Source organism: Dromiciops gliroides, chromosome 4 (genome assembly GCF_019393635.1).
Source record: "Dromiciops gliroides isolate mDroGli1 chromosome 4, mDroGli1.pri, whole genome shotgun sequence".
Taxonomy (NCBI): domain Eukaryota; kingdom Metazoa; phylum Chordata; class Mammalia; order Microbiotheria; family Microbiotheriidae; genus Dromiciops; species Dromiciops gliroides.
In genome coordinates, this window is record NC_057864.1 from 466065775 (window position 1) to 466090188 (window position 24414).

The window sequence follows — 24414 nt, forward strand, 5'->3', positions numbered from 1 at the left end:
CACTGCTTGGAGAGAAGGAGGGGTGCTGAGGAGGGTGCTTTTCACCCCAAGATAGGAGGGCAGGCAGTAGCCCCCTGCCCATCCCTGCAGTGTGCATGATTGCCAAGGCGGGCCCCACCATGGGTGAGTCTCAGCCTGTTCCTGCTCTTTCCCTCCTCCTGTCCTAGGACGCAGCCTGCTCCACTTGGGGACCTGTCCACTCATACTTGGGGGGCCGAAGGGGACAGTGGAAGGGATACTCTGAACTCCCAACACAAAAAGTAGGGCAACGCCAAGATGTGGAGGTCTCAAGAGCAGAAGGGTGGTGCATCCACAGGAGGAAGAAGGAAGATATTTGCAGATGGATTCACCAGCCCAGAAATCTACAGGCTCTGTCTGGGCTTTAGATTTTTGTTCCCATTCCAGGGAAAGCTGCTTCAGATAAGTAGTGAGCTCCCATCCCCACCCCCTAGTCTAGTCCCAATTCAATTCCCTTCCTGCTCTTCTCCCTCAAGGAAACAGACCAAGCTGGGGAAATAGATGCATTAAAACAGCTCCCTGTTTAAGGGTTGAGCTCACAGAGACATGAATCAATTGATAGGTCACTCAGTCAGTCAACAAGCATTTATTAGGTACCAGCTACGTGCCAGACTTTCAAGGGAATAGGGATACAGCATTATATGATGTTCATTGAAAAGTACTGAGCCAGGGCTTGGTCAGGCTGGGTAGTCACGAGGTCCCCCCAGAGGGGGGAGGTGCTGGTAGCTCCTTTTCTTCCACACTCAGCTCCTCCTGGGAGCAGCTGGGGTCTCCAGTCTGTGGGGGATCCAAAGGGGGCTCTGGGCTTCCCCGATACCAAAGGCTGAAGCTGGGGGGAGAGATCCAAGAGCCTGTGTCATGAGGAAGGTCACAGGGGTCATAGCTCTCCAGCTGGAAGGCACCTTAGAAGGCATCTGGACCAAGCCTCTCATTTTATGAGGGACATGGGGGGGAAACTGAGGCCAAAGGGAGGGAAAGTGACTTGCCCAAGGCCGCACCAAGGAAAGAGATATATGACAGAGTAGGGAATATGACAGAGTGCTGGGGTAGGGAAGGCAAGTGGGTGAGAAGAGTTGGGACACATGATAGAAGAGAGAAATAATGGGAAAATTTGGGAGAAAGCAGTGTAAAATTGAAGAACTTTGGCAAAACAGACCAAGGGCAGGCCAAAAAGCCCTAACTCAGACTCCCTCCTTTTCCTTACCCAGGTTAGCCCCTACCCACCCTTGTTCCCCCCAACCCCAACATACAAACTCCTGATTCTGGATTCAGGGGCAGCAGGTGGGCTTGCCCCATCCACAACAGAGGGTGGTAGCCACGAGCCTCCCTCGCTGTCATCATCATCATCCCCTTCATCACTGAGGCAGAAGAGAATTTGGATCAGGGCTCGATGCCACCTACCTAGTTCAGTCCCCTTTCCCCTCCTCCTTTAGCCTTTGGCCTATGTCTTTATGAGGGTCCAGTGACAATCCCTATGATGCCACATACACACACACACACCACAAGCTTTCTGAGCCTCAGTTCATCTGTGAAATGGGTCTAACACAACTTGTACTACCTACCTCACCAGTGGTTGTAAGGAAAGCACTATGAAAACCAAACCATTGTCTAAGTGTGGACTATTCATTTCTTTATTTCTTTATTTTTCCTTTTTTGTTTTAGTGGGGCAATGAGGGTTAAGTGACTTGCCCAGGGGCACACAGCTAGTAAGCGTCAAGTGTCTGAAGCCAGATTTGAACTGAGGTCCTCCTGAATCCAGGGCCCGTGCTTTATCCACTGCGCCACCTAGTTACCCCTGTGAACTATTTATCAATGAAGGTGTTCCTCATAGGAAGGAAGATCTACATTCTCCAACTCCCTTCCTCCTTCCCTACTGGGCTGGGGACGCTGAGAACTGAGGAGAGGTTAGGGGGGAGTCAAAATTAGGGGACAATTGATCCAAAAGCAAGGAGCCTGGCATAATACCCAGCCTGAGTCCAGAGAAAGAGTCAGTCAGGAAGAACTGGGTTAGAATTCTCCAACTTGTACCTAGCCTTGTGGCTGTGTGACTCTGCAGCACCTGGATGGTATAGGGTAGTGGACTGAAGGTCAGGAAGACCAGAGTTCAAACTCTGCCTTAGACACTGACTAGCTCTGTGACTCTGGCCAAGAGTCCTCACCTATCTCAGCTTGGGTTTCCTTATCCGTAAAATGAAGATAATAGCAGCATTCACCTCCCAGGGTTGTTGTGAGGGCCAAGTGAGATAATTTGTGTAAAGTGCTTTGCAAACCTTAATTATTAATCTCAGCCTCAGTTTTCTCATCTGCAAAATGGAGATAATAGCACCTGTCTCATAGTGTTCTTCTGAGGATGAGATGAGATCATTGTAAAGGTCTTTGCCAACCTGAAGGCACCAAAGAAACGCTTGCTATCATCACCGTCATCGTTATTAAAGTCTCTCAACCTCAGCTGCTTTATCTGTAAAATGGGGCCTTAGCCCAGATTTTCGAGCATCAAATGAGAGAGCAGATGGAAAATGCTTTGTGAACCTTAATTCACAAACAGCCTAAATATCAGAAGGTGTTATCATCATTAGTGTTAAGACACCTAACCTCTCTGTGGCTCAGTTTCCTTATCTGTAAATTGGGGTTAATGATGCTACCTTCACCACCTGCTTCACAGGTTGCAAGGAGAACTTTCTGACAGCTTGAAAGCACAATTAAAAATGGAAGTAATTGGGCCACTTGGGGACCTCCCCTCAGGAAAAAGAACAGACTCCATAAAGAAAGCAGCAAATCAAGGAACAGCTAGGTGGCGCAGTGGATAAAGCACCGGCCCTGGATTCAGGAGGACCTCAGTTCAAATCCAGCCTCAGACACTTGACATTTACTAGCTGTGTGACCCTGGGCAAGTCACTTAACCCTTACTGCCTCACAAAAAAATAAATGTAATTACCTGATTTTGGGGGGCAGCTAGGTGGTGCAGTGGATAGAGCACTGGCCCTAGAGTCAGGAGTACCTGGGTTCAAATCCAGCCTCAGACACTTAACACTTACTAGCTGTGTGATCCTGGGCAAGTCACTTAACCCTCATTGTCCAGCGAAAAAACCAACAACAAACAAAGCAAGCAGGAAAGCACAGCTGGTGACTTGGCCTTTAGTCTAGGCAGACGCTGAGAATCCAGGCTGAGCTCTGGAGGGCCCCAAGGGAGAAGCAGCAGTGGCTAGTCCCAGCCCTAGGACCCACGGCTCAGGAAGGCCTCAAGCAGACAAAGTCCCAGCCCACACCTCCTTCCCCAGAGGAGACAACAAGGCCAACTCAGAACCTAGTTAGCACCTTAAGCATCAAGCAGGAATGGTAAGGAGAGGCCAAGAGGTACATCGAGGCAGGGGCAGTGAGGGCTGCCCTCACCTGCTCCCTGGCTCATCAGGGGTCCCCAGCATCTTGGCCTTGATCTTCCTCCGCTGCTTCTTCACAGTCAGTTTCATAGCATTAAGCAGGAACCCAGGGACCCACTGGTCCGTCAGCAGCTCCCTAGAAGCAAGAGAGAGGAGGGGCCTCAGGAGGGGCCAAGTCTCGAAGTCTAAAAACTCTCATGAGCTCGAAGGGGCTTTGAGGCCTGAAGCATTGGAGAAAAGCATCCCCTGAGGACTCTGGGAACTTGTTGGACCCAGTCTCTGGTGACAGGCAAAGAAAGACTCTGACTGCCCCCCTACTGTGGTTTTCTGGTTTCCCCGGCTTGGGAGAGGACTGCCAAGTGGTAGCAGATGCAGGGAAATCGGGTAAGCGTCTGTGGGTCCCACTAGACCCAGGAGAAGAGGGGGCGGGCGGTAGCAATTCACCGCTTCCTGGGCACAAGGCTCTTTTCTAGGGGCTGGACGGACGAGGAGAGAGGGGCAGGGCACTCCAGCAGACCCTTCTGCCCGCCACCCACCGATGGTAATAATTCAGCTCTTCCTGCAGCAAGAACACGTTGGCTTTCAGCTCGTTTCGCTCCTGCAGGATCTGGCTGACCTCCTCTCGGCTGAAGCCATTGGGCTTCCCCTGAGCCGGAGGCTCCGCGTCGGACAGACGGGAAACAGCCTGCTCGGGCTACAAAGTGGAAATGGGAGGGCACGCCGTTAACTCCTGCCTCATCTCATGCCAGCCTAGTGGTGGTGATGGCGGGGAGGGATTGTGTGGGAACTGGGAAGCGGAGATGAAGAGCACCTGGTGAGAAGCCCCCAGCCCCAGGCATAAGCTTTTGGCCAGCACTGTCCTAGGCTCTTTGGGAAGGTGAACAGGTTAAGCGGGGCGCTATGAACGGAGCCCGGAGGACCCGAATGGTGGGGAAAAAGAGAGATGTGCTTGGCCAGAGCGGCCCCCGGCGGGGACCCGACCCCCTTCCCCCAGTAGCGCGCACTCACGGCACCCTGGGGCGCCTCCCGCGCCGCGGCCTGATCCCGGGCCCCCTCGGCGTCGGCTGCCCTCTGAAGCGCTGCCCGCAGCTGGACCTGCACGGCGGCCACCTTCCCCCGGAGCTCCCCATTCACTCGCAGCAGCCGCTGCAGCTGTTCCTGCAACTGCGAGAAGGGTCAAGGATGAGGTGGCCGACTCCGGCCAGTCCCCGTTTCCGCCCCCGACGCCTCGGCCGCGCCCCCTGCCCTCCGGCCCCGCCCAGCCCCCTTTCCCAGCTTCCACCGCAGCCCCGATCTCACCGCCTCCACCTCCTGCACCCTCAGCTGCAGGTCCCGGCTCTGCGCGCGGAGCTGGTCCCGCTGCCGGTCGGTCACTTGCTTCAGCTGCCGCAGCAGGAGCCGCTCCTCTGGGGGAGAAGAAAGAGCGCGGGCTCAGGGTTCTCCCGGGCTGCGCTGCGCTCCCCCTCCCGCCTGCTCTGGCTCCCGGCGGCCACTCACCCCGAGGATCGTCCCCGTCCCGCAGCTCTCGCGGGGGGCTCCTCGGGGCCCGCTCGCTCGCGCCCTTGCCTTCCTCAGGGTCGGGGGGAGCCCCCGCCGCCGCCCCCTCTAGCAGCTCTAGCGAACGCACGACATGGGGCACCAGGCGGGCCACCGCACCGGGCCCGAAGCGGCTGGCGAGTCTCTGCAGCTCGGTGCCCAGGGTCCCGGCCAGCTGGTAAACAAGGTCTGGGCTGAGCCGGGACGCCCCCGCCGGCTCCATGCGGCCCCGGGCCCGGCCAAGGCCAAAGGCTAGGGCAAGGAGGCGCAATCAACCCGGGCTCCAGGAAGCCGAGGACTCTGGGGGCTGGAGGCGGAGCCCGGGGAGGAGCCGCGTTGCCGCCCCCGGGGGCAGATGAGGTGGACAGCCAACTGTCCCGGACACTTCCTAGACCCTTAGCAGCTAGCCCAGTGTTCCAACCCAGGCTCCACCCAGCTCTGGTCCAGACCGGAGAGCCAGGGCTCAGGGCCATGGGGAGGGGCCAGGTATTGGCAGATCACAGGAGGGCCAAAACCACAGTGCCTCAGCTTCCCACACTGTAAAGTGCGGCAGGGGATCCCCTTCTGATATCCTCCCAGCCCTCCAAGGGCAGGGTGCCGGGGTCTCCGACCACCTGACCCTTCATATATCTCATCACCTCCCCACCCAGTCAAGGTTGAGCCTGGAGTGTAGAAGGGCCTGAAGCAGAATAAGGGGGGCCCCAGCAGAGCTGCCGCGCCCCCCCCTCCCCAAGAAAATGACTGAGGCTGAGGAGTTTGTACAAAATTTATTGTCATGCTCATCTCCAGACTACAGACGGGCCTTGAAGTTCCACAAGACATAAAACACAAGCACAAAATACAGAAGGGGGCGGAGCCAGGCTGCTGAATGTCAACAGCGGCGGCGGGGCGGGGCGGGGCGGGGCTAGGCGTAGAGATCCTCGCGGTCCGCGGAATAGACCTCGCCCTCCTGCAGCAGGGCAAAGTTGAGGAAGTGGGAGGGCCGGTGCACTTCGTGGTAGAACTCTTTGGGGTTGGCCAGCTGCAGCTCGTATTTCATGTTGGGGTCATGTCGAACGCCTGGAGGGGAGGGGACCACAACGGCCAAGGTTGGCCAGGCCTCCGGGCCAGGGCCTAGGTCCTGGCCCCCGCTCTGCCACCCACTATTGAAGCCTGGGCCAAGGGCAACCACTGGGCTAACGGGCACACCAAGCCCCACTGGACCATTAGAAAAGCAGCCGGGCCAGGGCTCAGAGCTTGTGACTAAGTAAGCAGAGCTAACAGAAGAGGAGGTCAACACTAGAAGGAGCCCTGCCCTGTTTTGGGGGGTGTTTGTTTTTTTGCAGGGCAATGGGGGTTAAGTGACTGAGGCCAAACTTGAACTCAGGTACTCCTGAATTCAGGGCTGATGCTCTATCCACTGTGCCACCTAGCTGCCCCTGAGCCCTAGACTCATCCCTTTGGACATTTTTTTTTTTTGCGGAGCAATGGGGGTTAAGTGACTTGCCCAGGGTCACACAGCTAGTGTCAAGTGTCTGAGGCCAAATTTGAACTCAGGTCCTCCTGAATCCAGGGCCAGTGCCTTTGGACTTTTAACATTTCTTTTTTGAGATTGAGTTCCCTCCTTCCCTCCCCCCTCAGTAAGAAGGCAAGCAGTCATCCCCATTATTTCCACATCTGACCTACTTTTTCTATAGACTAGTTTGTGCATGAGGATCTTTTGGGAGGAAAGTGTGGGCAGTTAAGGGGCTAGCTTGAAGGAGACAGAAAGATGGGGCTCTCACCCAAACGGCCTGGCTGTGGGATGGATGAAACCTTGGCCAGCCACGAAGCATGCTCCTCCCTGACCCGACCCACCCTAAAGCACCCCCTTCCCTGGGGCCTGGACCCTCTGCCGTACTCACCCATGAAGTTGTAGTTCCAGGATGCCTGAGCAGGCACCATGAAGAAGCCAAGGAAGCGATCAGACAGCAGCATCTGGACCCGTTCATAATGGGAGGGCAGGTAGCCCTTGGGGTTGTTGCCCTTGTCTGTGTTCTGTCGACCCCACTCATAGCCGCTGGGAGTCAGCTTGTAGGCAGTCAAGGTACAAGAGCCCGGCGTGAAGCTGGGAAGAAGCCGGGATGGTCAGGAGAAAGGGGGGGCCCCAAGCCCCTCACCCAGCACCAACCACAGGAATGAGGGTCCACCCTGCCCCACCCCAGCTCGACCTCCTCACCTGCAAGTGATAATGATCGTCTTCTCCCCATCCCACGAGGGGTTGTCAGCCATGACCTTGGCGTGGGTGGTGACATCCTGGGGCGAGAGCTGGGGGGACTCATTGGGCTGAGTGTGGATCCAGCCAAGGGGTTCCATCTCCTGTCACACGTGAGAGGGAACAGATCAGCCCACCCTTCCAGAGAGCAGTGAAATCCTGACTAAGTCCCTGTGTTCACTGGAGCAGAAAGGACCCATTTTTCCTAATGCCACGCTAGCACCTCCAGACTCACTTTGAGGTACTCGTGCTGGGGGAGCTGGCCCGGCAGGTGCACCGTCTGGTGAGTGCCCCACTGAGGCACCATCACAATGCATCGGATCTCCTTCACTTGAGGGTTATCGGGGGGGCTCACTCCATAGAGGTAGCCTGCAATCTGAAAAGAAGGGGATCAGGGATTCCACAGTGAAGGGTTCTGGCCTGTCCGAAGTGCGTGCTCCTCCTCCTGTCCCCCAAGGCTCTCACCCTGCCTACTCACCTGGGCCCGAAGATCAGAAATGCAAATGAATTTCTTGAGCACATTCTTGGGCAGGATGTAAGTGTAGCCTGTTTCTTTGATATCGTCCGAGGAGACATAGATGTGGTTGGTCCGCAGGTGCAGGTTGGCAGCAGAGATGGCCCTGAGATGTACGGTAGGTGGTCAGCATTACTTGGATGACCCTTCCCCTCCCCTCCCCTCCCCTCCCTTCCCTACATACGGATTTGCTCTCCCTCTCACTTCACTGCCCTCAAGCCCCACTCCACGTTCCTTCCATCCCCTGGGACAGTACCTGACCCTCCATTCAGTCTTTGAGGAGAAAGTCTGTGTCTCGTAGTTGCTGGTGGTAGAAGTGATGATCTCATCACCATGCTTATTGACAGTTCGGGTCTGCGTGGCTGTGAGCTGGGACTGCTCCTTGGTCTGTTTCTCAATCTCGGCAATCTGCTGCCGCTGCTGTGAAGGAGCTGAAATTTCCATGCCCAGGATGATATCTCGGATCTCTGACTGTGTTAGTGATGCCACGTTGACACTGTAGGGAGAGAGGTGTTCACACCACACCCAAGGGGACTCTATACTTCAACACCACCAACTCGAGAGATAACTGGGAGGAACTGAAATGGCTGTGCTTGTACCCGGCCCCCGGACACTCCCCAATCTTCTCCCAGGGAAGTGGCACCAGGAAGTATGTGGACATCTGTGGGGCATTCCCCATTCCTCCTAGACCCAGGCTTTCCTGGACATTGGAGGTCCTCATTCCTCCTTGGGCCTGAACAACCTGTCCTGAACCCATGGGGCCAACCCTCATTTTCCGGAAAATTCTCGCTAAGCTTGAGCCAGATACTTGCTTGTGGAGCTGGAAAGGATGTGTCCCATGCTCTGCATCCCCTCAACCCTCATACTGCGCTGTTTTGTACTAATCACATCACCCTGTAGAGCTCTGATATACATTCGTCCCTGAGGACAAGCCCAGGGCTCAGATTCTCTCTTCTCCAAGCCTGGCATGGCTTTCCTCCCCCCAAGACCCACGCCTGTCCGGAGCTCACTTGTTCTTCTTCCCATAATCGGCCAGGATCAGGTCCTTGAGCTGAACCTCGACTTTGATCCATTCCTCATCAGTCAGTGTGGGCCAGATGTGGTGCGGCTCCGTGATGGTGGTCTTGTCCGGCTTCAAGATCACCTTGGCCCGGTCATTGTTCACATGGAGGGCACGGAGGATTAGAATGAGACGGGAAAAGGCCTGGGCAGGAGAGAAGAAGGTCAGCCACAAATGCCCACGGGAGCAGGCATTTCTGCCTTCCTTCCCCATGACTCTTTCCTGAGAACGAGCAATTTCCGCAACAACTTAGGCATTCTCAAGCCTTGACCAGGGTCCCAAGTCAGGCTGTCCCGAACCTCAAAGTCAGATTCTCTGAGGCCAAAGAAGCTGAGCAAAGGCAGGGGCTGAGGATGTGACGTGGGTCAGGACCTCCTCCGTCACAGCTTCTCACCGTGTACGATGAGATGGTCCTAAGCCAGTCATCATAGAGATTGAAGAGAACCATCTGGGGCTCCGTGGCCTTGAGGATGAGGTCTCCAAATTTCTCTACTTTGAGACAGGCCTGGAAGGGCAGCTGCAGCTCCGAGCCTTTGATCACGATGTTGGGGAAGTCTAGCAAGTGCACCTGAAACAATGTCAAGGTCAACGGCACATCTCCAAGGCCCCAGGGCCCAATTCTACCCAGCTCTCTCCAGCAACTCCCCTCCATGGCTCTTACCTCCAGTGGGTCCAACATGCCCTTTCTGGTGACGATGATCTGCTTGGGCTGTTCCTCTACAGGCAGAGAACGGATCAGGGCAGCCACTTCCTCAGCCGTCTTCCACTTGGCCAACTAGGAAGACAGAGGGCATGCACACTGAGTCTCCACACTGAAGATGAACAGGGAGGGCCTACAAGCAGCCTCAGAGGCGGGGTTGGCAGGGGGTGCATAAAAGAAACGTGCCTGTGAGCATCCTCAGAGGGGACCCCGTCACTCTGGGCCACAGCAGGAGGAATGAGGTCAGAGAAGAAGGGCAGGCAAGATTAGGGAAGGCTTTGAAAGACCAAGTACAGTGTGCCCCTAGAGCTTCTGAGAATCTACAGCATGTTCACCTCAAAGAGCACCAACTTTGTGCCCAAAGGCATCCTTTAGGAGGCTGCTGAAGTCCTGTAGGCAGGAAGTGGGGACCTCCTTAACCTCTCCCAGGCTCAGGCCACCAGGCCTCCAGCTGATATCCTAATGGGCAGCCAGCCCAGACACAACAAAGGGAGAGAAGAGCAAGACGGCACATGTGGGGCCTTGGATCTCTGGCATACCTGACCCAGACGCTTCTGTCCCGCCCACACAGACGTGTGGATGATTTTCAGGAAGAGCTGTCCTGTTCTTGGATTGAAGATGAAGATGGCCCCATTGATGGGCTTGGTAGTCAAGTTCCCCTCAAAGGTCTAAGGCAGAGAAGCAGACACCCCCAGTTAATGTGAGCAAGACAGGAAAGCTCTGCGTGCTGCTAGACAGAGCAGTGTCTACCCCGACGCACCAGTGCCTTTGCTTACCTTGTGAATGGTGACTCGGTAGACGTTGGTGTCGTCCACGAACCAGATGATCTGATTAGAGAAGAGCTCACCATAGTTCTGTGAGGAGAGGTAGGGCTCAGTGGGCTCAGATGAGTACAGCTGCAGCCCCTTGCGTATCCGTTCTCGAAGTACATAAAGGGCAGGGTTTGCCTTCATGATCTTGGCCATAGCTTGCTGGATCAGGGGCTTGCTACCCGGAAACCAGTTTCCGTAAGCACTGTAAAGATGGAAGAGGACAACAAGAGTTATTGCCGGATGGAAAGACAGAGGACTGGATCAACCAAGGTAGGCTATCGGTGACAAACACGGGGCAGAGAAAAGGGGTTAGGAGAAAAGGCCCAAGACATCTCACATATCAAAAAGACAGGAATGATTCAGGTTCAGTGCTGAGGAAGGCCAGTGCCTTAATCCCCCTCACCTGTGCAGATTGTATGCTAAGTCGATGGCAATAAGCACCCCAGTGGGAGAGGGATAGATGCTCATGTTGTCAGTGGTGTAGTCCAGGAACTTGGCCCGAGCATAACGTTCAATGTCATGGGAGTCGTAGTCACCCCACCGCAGCTGGATGTCGATCCAATACTTCTGAGTGGTGGTACTATCCATCACATCCCTACAAAGATGAAAAAGTCAAGGGTCCCATCTCTGAGCAAGCAACAGACACAACAGATTGTCCTCACGGCACGGCAAAGCTGCTGAATTACTACTGTGATGGTGCCTGAGGCAGCTCTTGGTCTCATTAAGGACCCCAGGTAGCAGCACCCCTGGCAAACAAAGTGTAAGGAAGAAGGGGGCATTGATTCCTGGGCAGGCTCTAGCTCAGAGTACAGCGAAAGGGCAGAAGGCTACCTAGCGAGGAAACCCATCTAGAGAAAAGGCAGGAAGAGGCCACCCACCTGAGCTAGCCAGGCACTTACTTAGAGTCAGCCAGCAGTGAGGGCCGGGAGACATTCCACTTATAGGAGGCAAAGAGTAAAATGTCCGCACACGAAGAGTTCATTTTGTAGGACTTTCTGGGGTGAATTGTCTCCTTCTGCACTGTCTCAATTTCCAGGGCATCTAATTCTTGGTCAAATACCTGAACACAAGTTTAGGGACATATGAGGGTTAGTGGCCTGCAGAGTAAAATATCCCTAGCCCAGAGCTTACAGGGATTCCTCTCTCCACTATAAGCTGGGCCTCCTTCTGCCTCCTCCCCAAAGCCTACCTGACACAAATCCATGACAATGCTCTCATGGATCTTCTGCCATAAATGGGCACGGAAAATCTGGATGAGGGAGATCTTCAGCGTGGGGATCTTGCCATGCATGAAGATTCCAGTAAGGTCCAGCTGGACCTGGAAGCCTACGTACACCTGAAAGAGAGAAGGGGAGCAGGGGCTGTGGAGGTGGAGATGGGTTCGAAGGACTGAGCCAAGTAACAAAGATGCCGTCCTTTCCGATTCCTGCCCCTCTGAGTAAGACTCACATTGGCTCGGTTAATGGTCGGGGACCACCAGAGTGTGAAGCGACGGTTGGGGATCTGGTTCAACCCGGACCGCTGGGCATTGGTCAGCTTCTTCCACTTCATTGACTCCTCAAAGCCACTGGCCTTCTCCCTGCAAAGGCCAAAGCAGCCTGCTTACAAGTTTCTGCCACCACTCCCCTCACCCAGGCCCCAGCTGGTCTGACCTCTCAGGGATGCCCAGCTGAGGGATACAGACGTTGGGCTATGCAGGGTAAAGAAAGCAGAAGCACAAGAAGGCTGTCAGAATTGGAAAAGAGGCAGTTGTGGGAAGCGTGGGAGGTGATGGAAGAGTATTCTCACCAGAAGAGACCCTCCCAGGTAGGGAAGTAAGTGCCCTTGAAGAGGGTGTGCTCCAGGATGCCCTCCACCCCGCCCAGGGCCTGGATCATGTCTGTGCGGTAATTGTTCAGGTTCCAGAGCTTCCCGTCATGCCGCTGGTGTGTCCACCAGAATGGATTTTGTTTCAGGACCTGAAGGGGATGAGTCGGTAAAAACCAAGCATCTCACTAAATGAGACCAGCAGGAACCAAAAAACCACACCCCCAAAGCCCAAACTGCAAGGCATCAGCTTCTCCTCCCAGATAAGCCCACCCACCCTCTCTCCTCCAGCACCTGATACTGCTTAAAGTCAGTGCGGACACGCCAGCCCTTGTCATAAGCCAGGGTGTGCCGGTCCTTCTGGAACAGGGTATTGATCCGGGGAATACCTCGGTCCCACGAATCCTCCAGGTCCTCCAGAGTCAGTCGCCTGCCCAGGAAGGAAAAGGCAGAGATGACGGAAGGGAAAGAATGGCACAGTCCCCTCTGCTAGACACTCAGGCCCCCCAAGCGCTGGCTGTAGCGTGGGCCTGGAAGTAAGCAGTACGTAGACAGAGCTTGGAACTGCTCCCTCCCTGGGTGTGCCCCTACCTGTTCTGAGCAATGGCCTCCTGTCTCTTGAGCGCATACTCGGCCCAGACCCGCTGGGAGTCGATGAACTCGCTCTCCCAAGGCTGGATGTAACGGTACAAGTTAGGAATCAGCTGGTCTTCTTCATGGCTCATCCCAGAGCGGAAGTGCGTGATGCCCACGTCTGTCTGCTTGGACCACCTCAGGTCAGACTGGGGGATGAGAACATGGCCCATGGACAGCATGCCCAGCCCACCGAGCTCTTTGGGGGTGTAGAACACAACCGGTGGGAAGCGACTTGGCATCTTGGAGTTGAGCCCGATCTTGATTCGGGTCTGGATCTTGTTCTCACACTTCACCAGCAAGTCCAGCAGCTCCTGGGTGTTCACCACAGCCTCGCGGAAGTATGTCATGAGCCCAATGAGTGCTGTGTTCCACTTATTCACGATCTAGAAGAACGGAAGGGCAAAAGGCAATGAAAAGATGAAGGAAGTTACAGCTGGGAAAGCAAGAGGGACAGGAGGACTCAACCCAGCGAGAAGCTGAGTCCCACAGGTACCTTGGTGAAGGTGGTGGAACCAGAGGCCATCAGGATCTGCCGCACGCGGTTGTGAAAGCGCTGCATCGACTCATCGTCCACACGCAGGAAGCACTGAGCTGTCCTCTCCTTGGTCACCTGAGTCAGGAGGGTGGTGACTGGTCACAAGGTGGGACCCACCAGGGCAGTTCGCGTTGCCCCTACCTCCCCTTTATCTCCCCCACTAAAAGCCCCATCCCTGCACCCCAAGGTCTTTACCCCTCCCTAAAAGTGGGAAGGGCACAACAGTCTGCCCCTGCCCTCGCCGTCAGCCTCCCCTCTCCCCGCCCCAGCACAAGAAGCACCTCATTCTGTAGGTTCCAAACACCGTCCTTGTGGGTGAATTCCTCGTAGCTGGTACGGCACTTGGGCAGAATGCGGCACTCGAAGCCACACATGTTGAAGAGCAAGTTGGGATTGTCCTTGCTGTACACTGACACAAAGCTGTTCTCCCACTGCACTGTAGTCACTGACCGTGGCAGCCGGTTTTTGATGTCCCAGAACACGGCCCGGCCCCTGCCCAAAGACGGACACAGACTCTGGTCAGCTTTCCAGGGTGGGACCTTCCCTAGGAAACGAGGCTCCCAGACCCTCAGCCTTCCCCTTCCCAGAAGTCCTGGTCACCTGGGACACTGAAGCCACCTCCTACATCCTTCCCCTCAGGCCCCCAACTCACAAGTTGACATCATGCTTCATGAGGCGCATCCGAGCATCGCGGGGCCAGCACTTCTTATTGTTGTAGCCCACGATGTTCTCATTGTTGGGGTCAGGGTGCTCGGTCAGGTAGCGCTGGATCAAGTCCCGGGCCTCGTCTGCGGTGAACCTGTACCAGGTAGGAGCCCAACGACTCAGCCTTGGTGTGTCCCTACTTGGCCACCGTGCCCAACCTCCCTCTCACCCAGGCAAGGAGCTACTCCACCAGGCTGGAGAGAAGATGCCACATACCTGAAGAAAATATGGATGCGGTCGATATATCTACAGAAGAGGCGGATGGGGTGGGCAGCTTCTGTGGCAATATCTTGGAAGCTAAGAAAGTCATTGGGCATTTGAGGAGGTCCGGCCATCTCACTGGCCCGGTGGAGGCCCAACACGAGAAGGTCCATCACCAGCCCGTAGTACTGCACAATGAAGGAAGCAAACTGGAGACCTCGAATGATTCCATATGAATTTGTATGGTTCATGTCCTAGGAAGAACGGAACGTCACAGTGCGGTCCCACCCCACAGCGGCCAGGCCCCCAGCCTCTGGCCCCCAGCCTCTGGCCCCCAGCCCGCTCCGCGCCCTGCCTCAGGCCCCCAGCCTCTGGCCCCCAGCCTCAGGCCCCCTGCCTCTGGCCCCCAGCCCGCTCCGTGCCCTGCCTCAGGCCCCCAGCCCGCTCCACGCCCTGCCTCAGGCCCCCAGCCTCTGGCCCCCAGCCCACTCCGCGCCCTGCCTTGTAGTTGATGACCACATTATTCTTGGCTGTCATGTAGTCAGCGATGTTGTGGTCCACAATGAGACGCAGGAGCCTGTTGAGCAGCGTCAAGTCAATCTTCTCATACATCTTCTCAAACCGCGACTCCAGCATGACGTTGCACTCCCCCTCACTCGTCTCCCACACGTCCTGCAGGTTGTTGATGCCTGGCAGGAGTTGGAGAAGGTGGCTCGATTAGGGCCTCGATTCAGCTGCTCAGCACAAGGCAAGCATGTGGCTCACAAGCTCTCCAGGTATTACCACCAGCCCCGAGGTGACCAGTTTGGGGTTGGGCCTAAAGCCACCTGGGGCGGAGCCTCACCTTGGCACCACTTATACACAAGCAGAGGAGGTGGCTCCGTGTCAGCGGGCTTGATCCAGGGTGGGAAGAGCCGGCGCTTGTCGGCTTCGTACCACAAGTACTGGTCTAAGTAAGCGTCCGTGATCTTCTCGAGAGGTTCTACGTCATACACAGGCACCAGGTGACTGTACAGGTCCATGAACTCAATGCCCACCTGTGGGGCGAGGTGACAAACTCACACCAGGGTACAAACCAGCTAGGGTCACTTGCACTTCCCTCGTCCCCTGGGAATGAAGACGAGCCGAACCCCACTCACCTCCTTGAAGGCCCTCTGTGTGAGTAAGTGACGCTTGATGCGAGACAGGGCCTCGTGGGGGTTGTCATAGGCTTGCTCAATCAGGCCCAGCTCCTCCCTCTGGGACTGGTTCAAACGGGACTTCACACTAATGAAAGAGCCAAGTCGGGGTCAGAGAAGGAAGCTCCTTCACCGCGATCCAGGGAGCCTCCATGCCGCCAAGTCCCCCATGAGCCCTCACCTGTAGGCTTCCTTGAGCCGCTCCAGGGCCAGGATGAGCAATTTGGTGTCGTGCTTGTAGGAGAGCGGGGGGAAAGGGATGGGGGAGAATCTTCGGCTCTCCAGCCAGTGCACTGTGGTGGTGTAGACGGCCACTGCCTCTTCTGCTGTGATGTAGGGACCATCCTGGGCAGAGAGAAACCCAATTCCATGTGCTAGTCTACCCTTGAGTGGCACAACCTTGGGCCACAGGCCTGCAGCCCACCTCCACATTCTGCTGCACCCCCCCCAATCCTCACCTTTAGGTAATTATGCTGTCGTTCCTGTTCAGCTTTCAGGTAGAGACGGGTGAGCCGCCCCAAGTTCTTCTTACAAACGGTCTTGTCCACAGTGGCCCCACGGCGGATCCGCTCTCGGTTGTAATGGGCGGTGTTGGTCCACCAATCAGCCTTAGCCTTCACATAGCGCAAGATCATGTTCTCGATGGGTGTTGGCAACCCAGGCACCTAAATGGGTAAGTGACAGAGGGAGAAGTTGAGGCAGGAACAGGAAGGAGAAGGAAGATGCGTGGATGAAGCCGTGAACTAGGCACAGACACAGACACACAGAGCCCCTACCTTCCAGGGAATGTTGGCCTTCCAACAGCGCCAGGCCTCACTGAGGTGCTGTAGGATAGTCCGGGCCTTGTTCTGTTTGATGCCCTCAGGCATCATGTCCAAGATGTCGTGCATCACCGCTGCCCGGAGCTCCAAGTCAAAGTGGGACTCCACCCGCTGCTTGGTCACAGTCTTCGCCACCCCCTTTGAGTGACGTCCTAGAGGTTAAACAGGTCCCAAGAGGGTGAGTAAAAATTCACTGTGAATCTACTGGGGGTGGGGGGTGGGGGCCTGACAAGTTCTCCAGTCCCCACAGCTGCTGGAAAAGGAGAGGGCCTAAGCCTTCATTCTTTCTAAGTGAGATCAAATCAGCCCTTATGTACAGGGTCCCACATGGACCTTGACAAAAGCCAGGATGAAATGGAAATGCCCAGCTGTACCTCTAAGAGCGTTCCATTCTTAACTTCAGATCAACATGAAAGGAGCACAGAGCTAATGTATTTTTTATATGTCTGTTCATCTGTTTGTTCTTCTGGGTTTGATGCAAGATTTTATTTTTTATTTTGGATGCCTATCCAAAAGTAATTCCTTGTCTTACAGGGAGCAATCCCACAAAGCAGATCCAAGCCATTCTGTGACAGGGACCCCAGAGTCCCATTCCCCCTACCCCCAACAAGAGCCCCAACAGATGGCTAGCTTGACTCTAACTGGACACGTCCAGGGAGGAGGACCCCCAACTTCTTGGGATGCCACATTTCACTTTCCACGGCTACTTTTGTTAAAAGGTTTATTATTTTCTAAAAAGAGCAACTCTAAAACTGCCCCTCAGGTCAAGCAGAATAACTAACCCCTCTCTTACAGGGCAGCCCATCTGAGGGGAAGCAGCTAATACATCCCTGATCAGCCTCCTCTTCTGCAGGATAAAATCTGGCCCCCTCGTTGGTCAGAGACCCTCTCACAGCATACTCCCGGCTGCCCTGACCATCCTAGCTAGTCAGTGTCAGTCTCAAACCTCGCTGCCCAGAAACAAACACTCATGCTCCAAATGTGGTCTGATGAGGAGAAGAGCAGGCCCATGACTTCCCTTGTTCTCAATAACACTGCACCCCTCAAAGCCACCTAACCTCCTCCTTTTCGGCTGAACCTGTGATCCAATACAATGCCCACATCTTTTGCCACGTCCTTCTCTATCCAGATCTCCGGGCCCCTACAGCCCAACAGCTGATCACTGACATGTGACTTCTAGCCTCTTAAATCTTGGTGAACCTTACTTTTTTTTTTTTTTTTAGTGAGGCAATTGGGGTTAAGTGACTTGCCCAGGGTCACACAGCTAGTAAGTGCGCCATCTAGCTGCCCTGAACCTTACTTTGTCCTCTCCATCAGTTCTCCTTCCCAGCTGCTGGGCATCTGCCAACCTGACAGGTAGGTCTACACCTTTATCTAAGTTACTCATGAAAACATGGACCCATACAAGACCAACCAATCAAGGATGCTCAGGGCAACCGGTAGAAGCCTTCCCCTAAGCTGACACAAACCCATTTGTGATAACCCTTGCAGTCCCATAATTCATCCAGTTCCTCATAAATCTATTGCCATTTAACCCACATCTCTCCAGAGAGAAGCCTCAGTTACCTGAGTGGGGGGAACCAAGTAGTGTTCTCAGCATTTGCAACCTCACGATCCAAGTCAGGAATCACATTCACTCCAGAGAAGATGGAGGGTAGAATAGCACCAAAATGATGACCACCCCAATACCCATGCTGGAGGATAATGGGGTAGATGAGGGGTGCCAAGGCAAAGTCACTCACCTTCAAACTGCCTGGCCAGGAGGTTGCCCAGCCACCGTTCCAAAAGGGGGGTGATGCCACGCATGAAAAACAACCAGACTCGCCAACCAGCAGCCCAGAAACCACAGCCTGGGCCCTTCCCCACAGGACCCTAGAACGTCAAGCAAAGCACCAGCTCAACTGTCTGCTTGGGTGATTTGTTGCCTCCCATGGGGAAAGGGCTCCAGGGCAAAGGCAGAGCAGATATGGCAACACAGGTGGGGTCTCTTGGAGCTCACTGCAAGGTCTCACCCAGAGCCCCCCCCCTCCCCCCAACAGGGCCCCATGGAAAGGTGCTTCTGTGGACCAGGGGATGTGCTCTTACCGTGTTGAATCGGTAGTAGATAAGGTGCTTCAAGTCCTTGCACATCCGGATCTGCCGCATCAGCTTGTATTTGTAGCGGTACATGCCTGTCAGTTGCCCCACGTGAGCAAATATATACTGCAGTCCGTCTGCTAGCTGGAAGAGCATCACCCCATCAGGCTCTGGGCCCAGGTCTGCCTTCCCCCTTCCCTCTGCGCCACCCCGGGTTGAATCCCCAGCCTCACCTGGAAGGCATCCACGTTGCCCAGGCGGTACTGCACGTGGCTGTCCACCACGAGCTTGGTCAGCCGCAGCACCTCCCGACATAAGTGGAAGGCGTTCCCAAAGCGTGACTTCTTCCGTTCCTGAGGGAGACATGAGGAGCAGAAAGCAAGCTGGAGTCAGGAGGCAGACAAGCCCCAGAGGTTCTCCTCTTTGGGGGCACTGGTGCCAACATCCCCGCCAGCCAGCCCTCCCTGCAGGCCCGCCCGGGCACCTTAGTGGTGAGAGTCTTGACAGGCTTTAGGTTGAAGTTGTAGTCCAAGTGCAAGTAGTTGAGATTCTTCCGGTGGATAAGGAGGTTAAGCATGTTGTAGCCCTGGCGACAGACCTGCAGCCCCACCTCCACCCAGTCCAGCTTGGTGGACTGGAAGAATTTGGTGGCCTTAAAGGATCGGAACAGATACCTGAAGGACAGAAGAGAAGCAAGTTTTCCTTTTGCTCTGGGGGGGAGGGTGTCGGCAGAAAGGACAAAGCCACTGCTAAGCTTCTTACCTCTTCTTCTGGGCCTTGGGGGGTCGGTGCTTGAGGGCATTCAGCACGTAGTACTTGAGCAGCTTTTGGTAGGAGACCCTCACCTTCACGGGCTGCCCAGCAGGACAATGCTCCCGATACCTGGGACAGGATGGAGACGAGGCAGGACTTGGCAGATGCCCTTTTACGACCTGCCTGCTTCAAGCCCCATACCCTACACACACCCCTATCCCCAACACTCCAGAGAAAACTTTACCAGTTCTTAACTAGGGGTATGTCCAGGGCACGTCGGGTGCGACCAGAGCGAAGATTGAAGGGCCTTGGGGCCCACAGAAGGGCAATGCCATTGGCTGTGTTGTCTGTGTAAAGGGGCGTGTCCTTGAGGAAAGGTTCCACAAACTCAGGCAGCTCAAACTCTTCATCATCATCAGGTAAAGGTTCTTGACTCTAAAAAAGAGAATACCAGGAAGCTCAGTCCTTGCTGCCTTTGGATGACCAAAAGCCAGGTCTACCAATGATCCGGGTTCCTGAAGAGTCAGGGGGCTGGGGAGATCCGCTACCGCAGGCCCCACATTTCACATGCTGAATGGATCTAGGCCAGCAGGGCCTGAACCCCACAGGAAGCAATCACAGCCATCCACAACAATCCCCTTCCTTGCTGAGTTAGCAAAATACAACACAGGAAAAATCTCTATTTGGTCTGAGAATAAGATAGAGGAGTAAGAGAAATTCAGACCCAGTAAGGCCCAAGAAAGAAAAAATCTAACATGGAAAAAACAACTCAAAAGGGGAGCAGGAAGGTGAGGCAGAGCCCAGTACAGAAATCAAGGGTGACAGCAAAAACAGTGATTTCAGAGATTCCAATCTGCCTTCGTGAAGGGTGGGACGCGAATGTTACCGAGCCAGATGTTAATCCCCAGCTAGAGTTAGGTCACATTTCTCTTTAAGGCAGTCATTCACTCAAGAGTCCCTAAGGTTGCCCATGCTGTCCTACCTTGACAGAATGTCTATGAGAGATGGGGTTGATCAAAGGGTCGAAGTAGAAGGCGGGGAGATCAGGGTCCTCTGTTTTGATGAACACAACATTGGGAGTGTGGTACCTGAAATGAGGAATCCCATGGTCAGCAAGTCAAAGCCCTCCCCTCCCCTCTCCGGCCTCCTGCCACAGCCGGGCCCAGCCCGTTGCCCAGCCCTCCCCCCCTGCTCCGGGTTCCAGTCTCTCTACCAGGTCAGGTGGACGTGGTGTGGAAGGTTGTTGTACAAGTATGGAAAAGCAATCTTATATTCGGTTCTGATGGGCTGCCTGATGATAATCTTGTTGATGTCGTTAAATTCATTCCAGTCTTCATCCCTGGGGGGGAGGGAGAAGGCAAACACACGTAAATCCCACTACCTGTATTGGGACCGACTCAGTGGGGCATCAACCTGGAATTTGTTTCGTGCTCCTGAGAGCCTTGGCAATCTGACCCAAACCGGGCCCTGCAAGCCCCGCTCTCACCACACTTACTGAAGATTGATGTCACGGACGAGGGGCTCAAATTTAGGGCCTCCTGGGATGGCCATGTTGAGGGCCTTGGAGGTGAAAAAGGCCTTCAGGTCAAACAGGTAGAAGTAATTGTCGTCTACAAGGTCAGTCAGGAGCTGATTGGCCAAGCGGTAGAGAGTAGACATCATGGGCAGTGTGAACTGCCAGCGCTGATAAGTAGAGCCATTCACATACCTGGAAATAAGGGGGCAAAGGTGAGAAAGCAACCCCAGGTCCCCAGGTCACGACAATCACTCCGAAAGCCAGCATGAGGCCCAACAACTCCATCTGGCTGAGCCTGTGGTCACTTACTTCCTGCTGTCCCTCAGGGGCTGGTGGTCATAGAACCAGTCCAGCACAGGGGCATCCTCCTCTGGGTCCAGCTCCAGCTGAATGGCCTCCAAAGGCTCCACATCTAGGATGTTGTCGGCATAGTCAAGCGGGGGCTCCTCATCATCAAATGGGGGGAAACGCATCCGCTTGAAGTGCCGCCTGTCCCTCTTCTCTCGACGCATCATGATCCACATGGACCTGGGGTGAGCCAAGTCACAATCAGAACCCCATAGAGAACAAGAGACAGCCTCTAGAACTAAGCAATCCCCCTTCTTCTTCTTCTTCTTTTTTTTTTTTGCAGGGCAATGGGAGTTATGTGACTTGCCCAGGGTCACACAGCTAGTAAGTGTCAAGTGTCTGAGGCCAGATTTGAATTCAGGTCCACCTGAATCCAGGGCCGGTGCTTTATCCACTGCACCACCTAGCTGCCCCAATCCCCCTCCTTCTTACCCCCACTGAGAGATGTAGACCGGCTCAATGACCCAAGGAATCTCGTTGACGAAGGAAATCGCTCCAGTGATGTGGTACAGGACAGGCACGTCCCGAATCTGCTCCCAGGGCATGGGCATGTTTTCCAAGAGCTTGAGGACAGCATGAGGCATGTACTTCAGGGCACTGTAGCATTAGGTAATGAGAGGGAGACAGAAAATCAGCAGCCCCATGGTGCTCTGTTCCCTGTCCCGTACAGGTGCAGTACACTCTGTTCCACCTGATTAGTGTGAGTCAAGCAGACTCACATTCTTCCAATAATCAATGGTCCTGACAACTCAAACTCCCACAGCTTAGTTCTAGGCCAGGTGATCGTGTGGCCAGTTCCCGTTTCTCAGGGAGGTAGTGACTTGTTAAGGCTTTGGTCCCTCTGTTCACCCCACCTCCAGCTATAGAGCTCAGATGGGGAGAAGGTCAAAGGACCAGGGAATTCTCAGCAGCCAGCTCTACTGTTTCTATGTTCTGGATGCCTTAAAAGAATTCATAGTTTCAAGTATGCCAGAACAGAGCAGACCTCTGGTCCTAGAAACAGGAAAAGTTCATGCAATAATGCAAGTGTAGAATGTAAATTTGGGGATTTGGTCATGAAATCCTGGCATTCCCTCCCTCAAATGGACATCAAGAAAGGCAGAAGGGCCGTGAAGGGCTCCAACGTACAGCCAGAGAAGAAGGAAGCATCTCCAGAAAGGGAAGTATCCAATCACAGTTTGATGGGGACAATGCTTTAACCAAGCCCCAATTCCCAGGGGATAACAACCTTTTTCCTTTCTCCACATCCCTCCAACCCCTAGATCTCCTCACCCCAGGTAGACTCGCTTGTCATGACGGAACTTCCGGTTGGTCATGTCCCCATGGTCACGGATGATCTTCCTGACATGCTCCGGGGGCATGTCTTCCTTTTGGGCATCTACAAATCCAAATTTCCGCTTCTCTGCGTAGCGCTTTGCCTGTAATTGCTGCCATTTTCGGGCTGGCGAGAAAAACCATCCTGGGTCACTGTCTACCCCTTGAGAGCATCCCCCAACCCAAGGTGTCTTCAGCAACAGACCAGAACCTGAATATTCTCAGGGACCACAGAAGGTAGCGATCTGAGGAGCAGCAATCCCGCCCCCCCCAGGCTAAAGCTCCCCGGCCTCTCACCTTTTTCCTGAAGCTTCTCCTCTGACATGTAGTCAGGCAGTGGTGCCAGAGGGCCGGGCACAGGGGTACCCGGCCCTCTGTAGGGAAACACCCCGGCCATGTCCGGAGAACCTGCAGAATGGTGATGGTGCTCAGCGGGGTCTCTCCAAAAGCCCAAAGAGGAGGGTAAGGGCAATCTGGACCCCCCCCCAGGCCCTTTCCCTAACCAACCCCCAAGATGGAACCCCCTGGTCTTCTCCCAACTCATCCTTTAACCTCACTCCACCCCAGCCTGTGCCTTCCTTCCCTCCCCAACATACCAAGACTCTCCATTTCTGCGCCTGACTCTGTCGGTCTGTGCATGCCCCCATTTTATGCTGTGACTGCCCCCCCAGCTTCCCCTCCCCCGCCATCTCGAGGACCCTCTCGCTTTGTACATTTCAGCCTGTCAGAACCCCAGGCCTTTTACACCCCTCCCTGTCCTGGTCAGAATGGAAGCTCCCGCAGGGCAGGGGCTCCTCTCGTCTCTGTGTCTCTGTTATCTCTCCTCGGTGCCGGGCCCACAGCAAGGGCATAACGGGCGCTACAAAGTAGCAAGTAGTGCGGGGCGCGGAGAGAGATACCAAAGGGAGCCCGCCTGCTCCCAAGAGGCTTACCTTAGCACCTGACTCCTAGAGCTTCTCCCCAGAGGGCCTCGACACCACTGCGCATGCTCCCCATTCTACACCCCCCCCCCCCCCCGCCTTCGCCCGGGCGCCCCCTTCTCGCCTCACTCAGACCGCCCCCAGAGCGCATGCCCACTGCGCATCCTTCGCCAAACACTACCCCGCGCATTTCCTCCATCCTCACTGCGCGTGCGCGCCCCCTTTCGCCAGTGCAGCCAGCATCCTCCCCGGCCGCCCCCACCCCCACCCCGCCCCTTCCCCTTCTTCACCAATTCGTGCAAACCATCCCGCTCCCGCGCGCGCCCCTGCCCTGCCCAGCCTTCCGGATCCCCCACGCGCCATCAGCCCTTTACTCCCTTTTGCTTACCCCACAGCACCGGGTAGTCGCTTTGCCGTTTCTACGAAAACGTAATGGCGGCAACCCCACGTCCGCCCCACGCTCGCAACGCCCGGAAATACGCGAAGAGAGACCTCGGGGAAAAGAATCTAGTATCCAATCGGCGCTGACCGAAGAAGATAGAGGGAAGGCATACCCAATAGTCGCCAAGCATCCAGATTAGGTAGGCGGGTCAAAACATCGGAGTGGCTTCGTCCCAGAAAAGGGACGGGTTCCTCTGGGTATAAGCCCCGCCTCCCCCCCGGCTCTTGCGCTCCCACCGCTGCGTAGCTCTGGCCCCGCCCCGATCTGCGAGGTCGTGTAGGAAAGCCGCTTTCATGCAAATTTATAGGCTTTACTTTAACTTATGCAAATGAACCGTATGCAAAGGTTTTTTGATTTCTTAGGTTGTCAGAACCCTATGCTGGCCTTGGGGCTGGCCCTGGACATCCCCAAGACCAGTGCTGGGGGGATGGGTGTCCTGGACAAATCACTTAACCCCTTAGTGCCTCTAGAATACTCTAGGATTGTAAGTGGCCGAGAAGGTGCGGACCCGCCGTGGTTAGAGGGAGTTTTCCTCCTTAGGAATTCACAGGTCCCACCTAACAAACAGAAACAGGCCCTGCCCGAAGGGAGCGTGCATTCTATTGGGGGTGATCACATACGTATATGTATAAATATGTATAGAATATATACACCCATCCAAGGTAGTTTAAGGAGGGACCACACTGGCAGCCCGGGAGAGCCAGTAATGCTTCATTGCTTGAGTTGCATCTTGAAGGAAGTTGGGACTCTAGGAGCTGGGGATGAGCAGTGAGCAGAGATGAAGGATAGTTTATAGGAGGGATAGAGACTAGAGATGGAGCATCAAAGGTGAGTGGGAAGGGTTGGGACTAGGTCCCTTGGGGCTCTGCCATTCTGTGACTATTTCATTGGGTCCGAGGTGCATGGGGTATTC

The 24414-nt window shown here is 55.0% G+C and overlaps 2 protein-coding genes across 4 annotated transcripts; both read right to left on the bottom strand.

The window, feature by feature from the left end:
* Positions 1-588: 588 nt before the first annotated feature.
* On the bottom strand, positions 589-5271 carry LOC122752934 (Rab interacting lysosomal protein). Of its 3 annotated transcripts, none has more exons than XM_043999940.1 (7): positions 4893-5268; positions 4695-4801; positions 4404-4553; positions 3932-4089; positions 3409-3531; positions 1269-1376; positions 589-847 (listed from the first exon to the last, which is right to left on the bottom strand). In XM_043999940.1, exons 1-7 carry the CDS (start codon positions 5152-5154, stop codon positions 709-711), a joined length of 1047 nt encoding a protein of 348 aa, XP_043855875.1. In that variant the 5' UTR covers positions 5155-5268; the 3' UTR covers positions 589-708. The 3 variants fall into 3 exon arrangements, with proteins under 3 accessions (XP_043855875.1, XP_043855874.1, XP_043855876.1); XM_043999939.1 differs by having other exon boundaries at positions 4404-4559; positions 4893-5267; XM_043999941.1 differs by lacking the exon at positions 1269-1376 and having other exon boundaries at positions 4404-4559; positions 4893-5271.
* A 408-nt stretch (positions 5272-5679) lies between these two features.
* PRPF8 (pre-mRNA processing factor 8) lies at positions 5680-23566 on the bottom strand. Its single transcript, XM_044002167.1, has 42 exons — positions 23448-23566; positions 22437-22547; positions 22098-22266; positions 21258-21422; positions 20787-21005; positions 20457-20669; positions 20175-20300; positions 19944-20049; positions 19206-19396; positions 18971-19090; positions 18693-18882; positions 18442-18561; positions 18218-18352; positions 17875-18004; positions 16088-16284; positions 15770-15976; positions 15493-15656; positions 15273-15399; positions 14978-15170; positions 14635-14822; positions 14149-14387; positions 13880-14026; positions 13509-13719; positions 13186-13302; positions 12648-13075; positions 12351-12486; positions 12039-12208; positions 11700-11829; positions 11440-11586; positions 11150-11310; positions 10654-10845; positions 10215-10452; positions 9978-10106; positions 9400-9513; positions 9133-9306; positions 8689-8882; positions 7935-8174; positions 7643-7784; positions 7400-7540; positions 7129-7268; positions 6815-7017; positions 5680-5990 (listed from the first exon to the last, which is right to left on the bottom strand). The coding sequence occupies exons 2-42, from the start codon at positions 22534-22536 to the stop codon at positions 5836-5838; spliced, it is 7008 nt and encodes a 2335-aa protein (XP_043858102.1). The 5' UTR covers positions 22537-22547; positions 23448-23566; the 3' UTR covers positions 5680-5835.
* Positions 23567-24414: the final 848 nt, after the last annotated feature.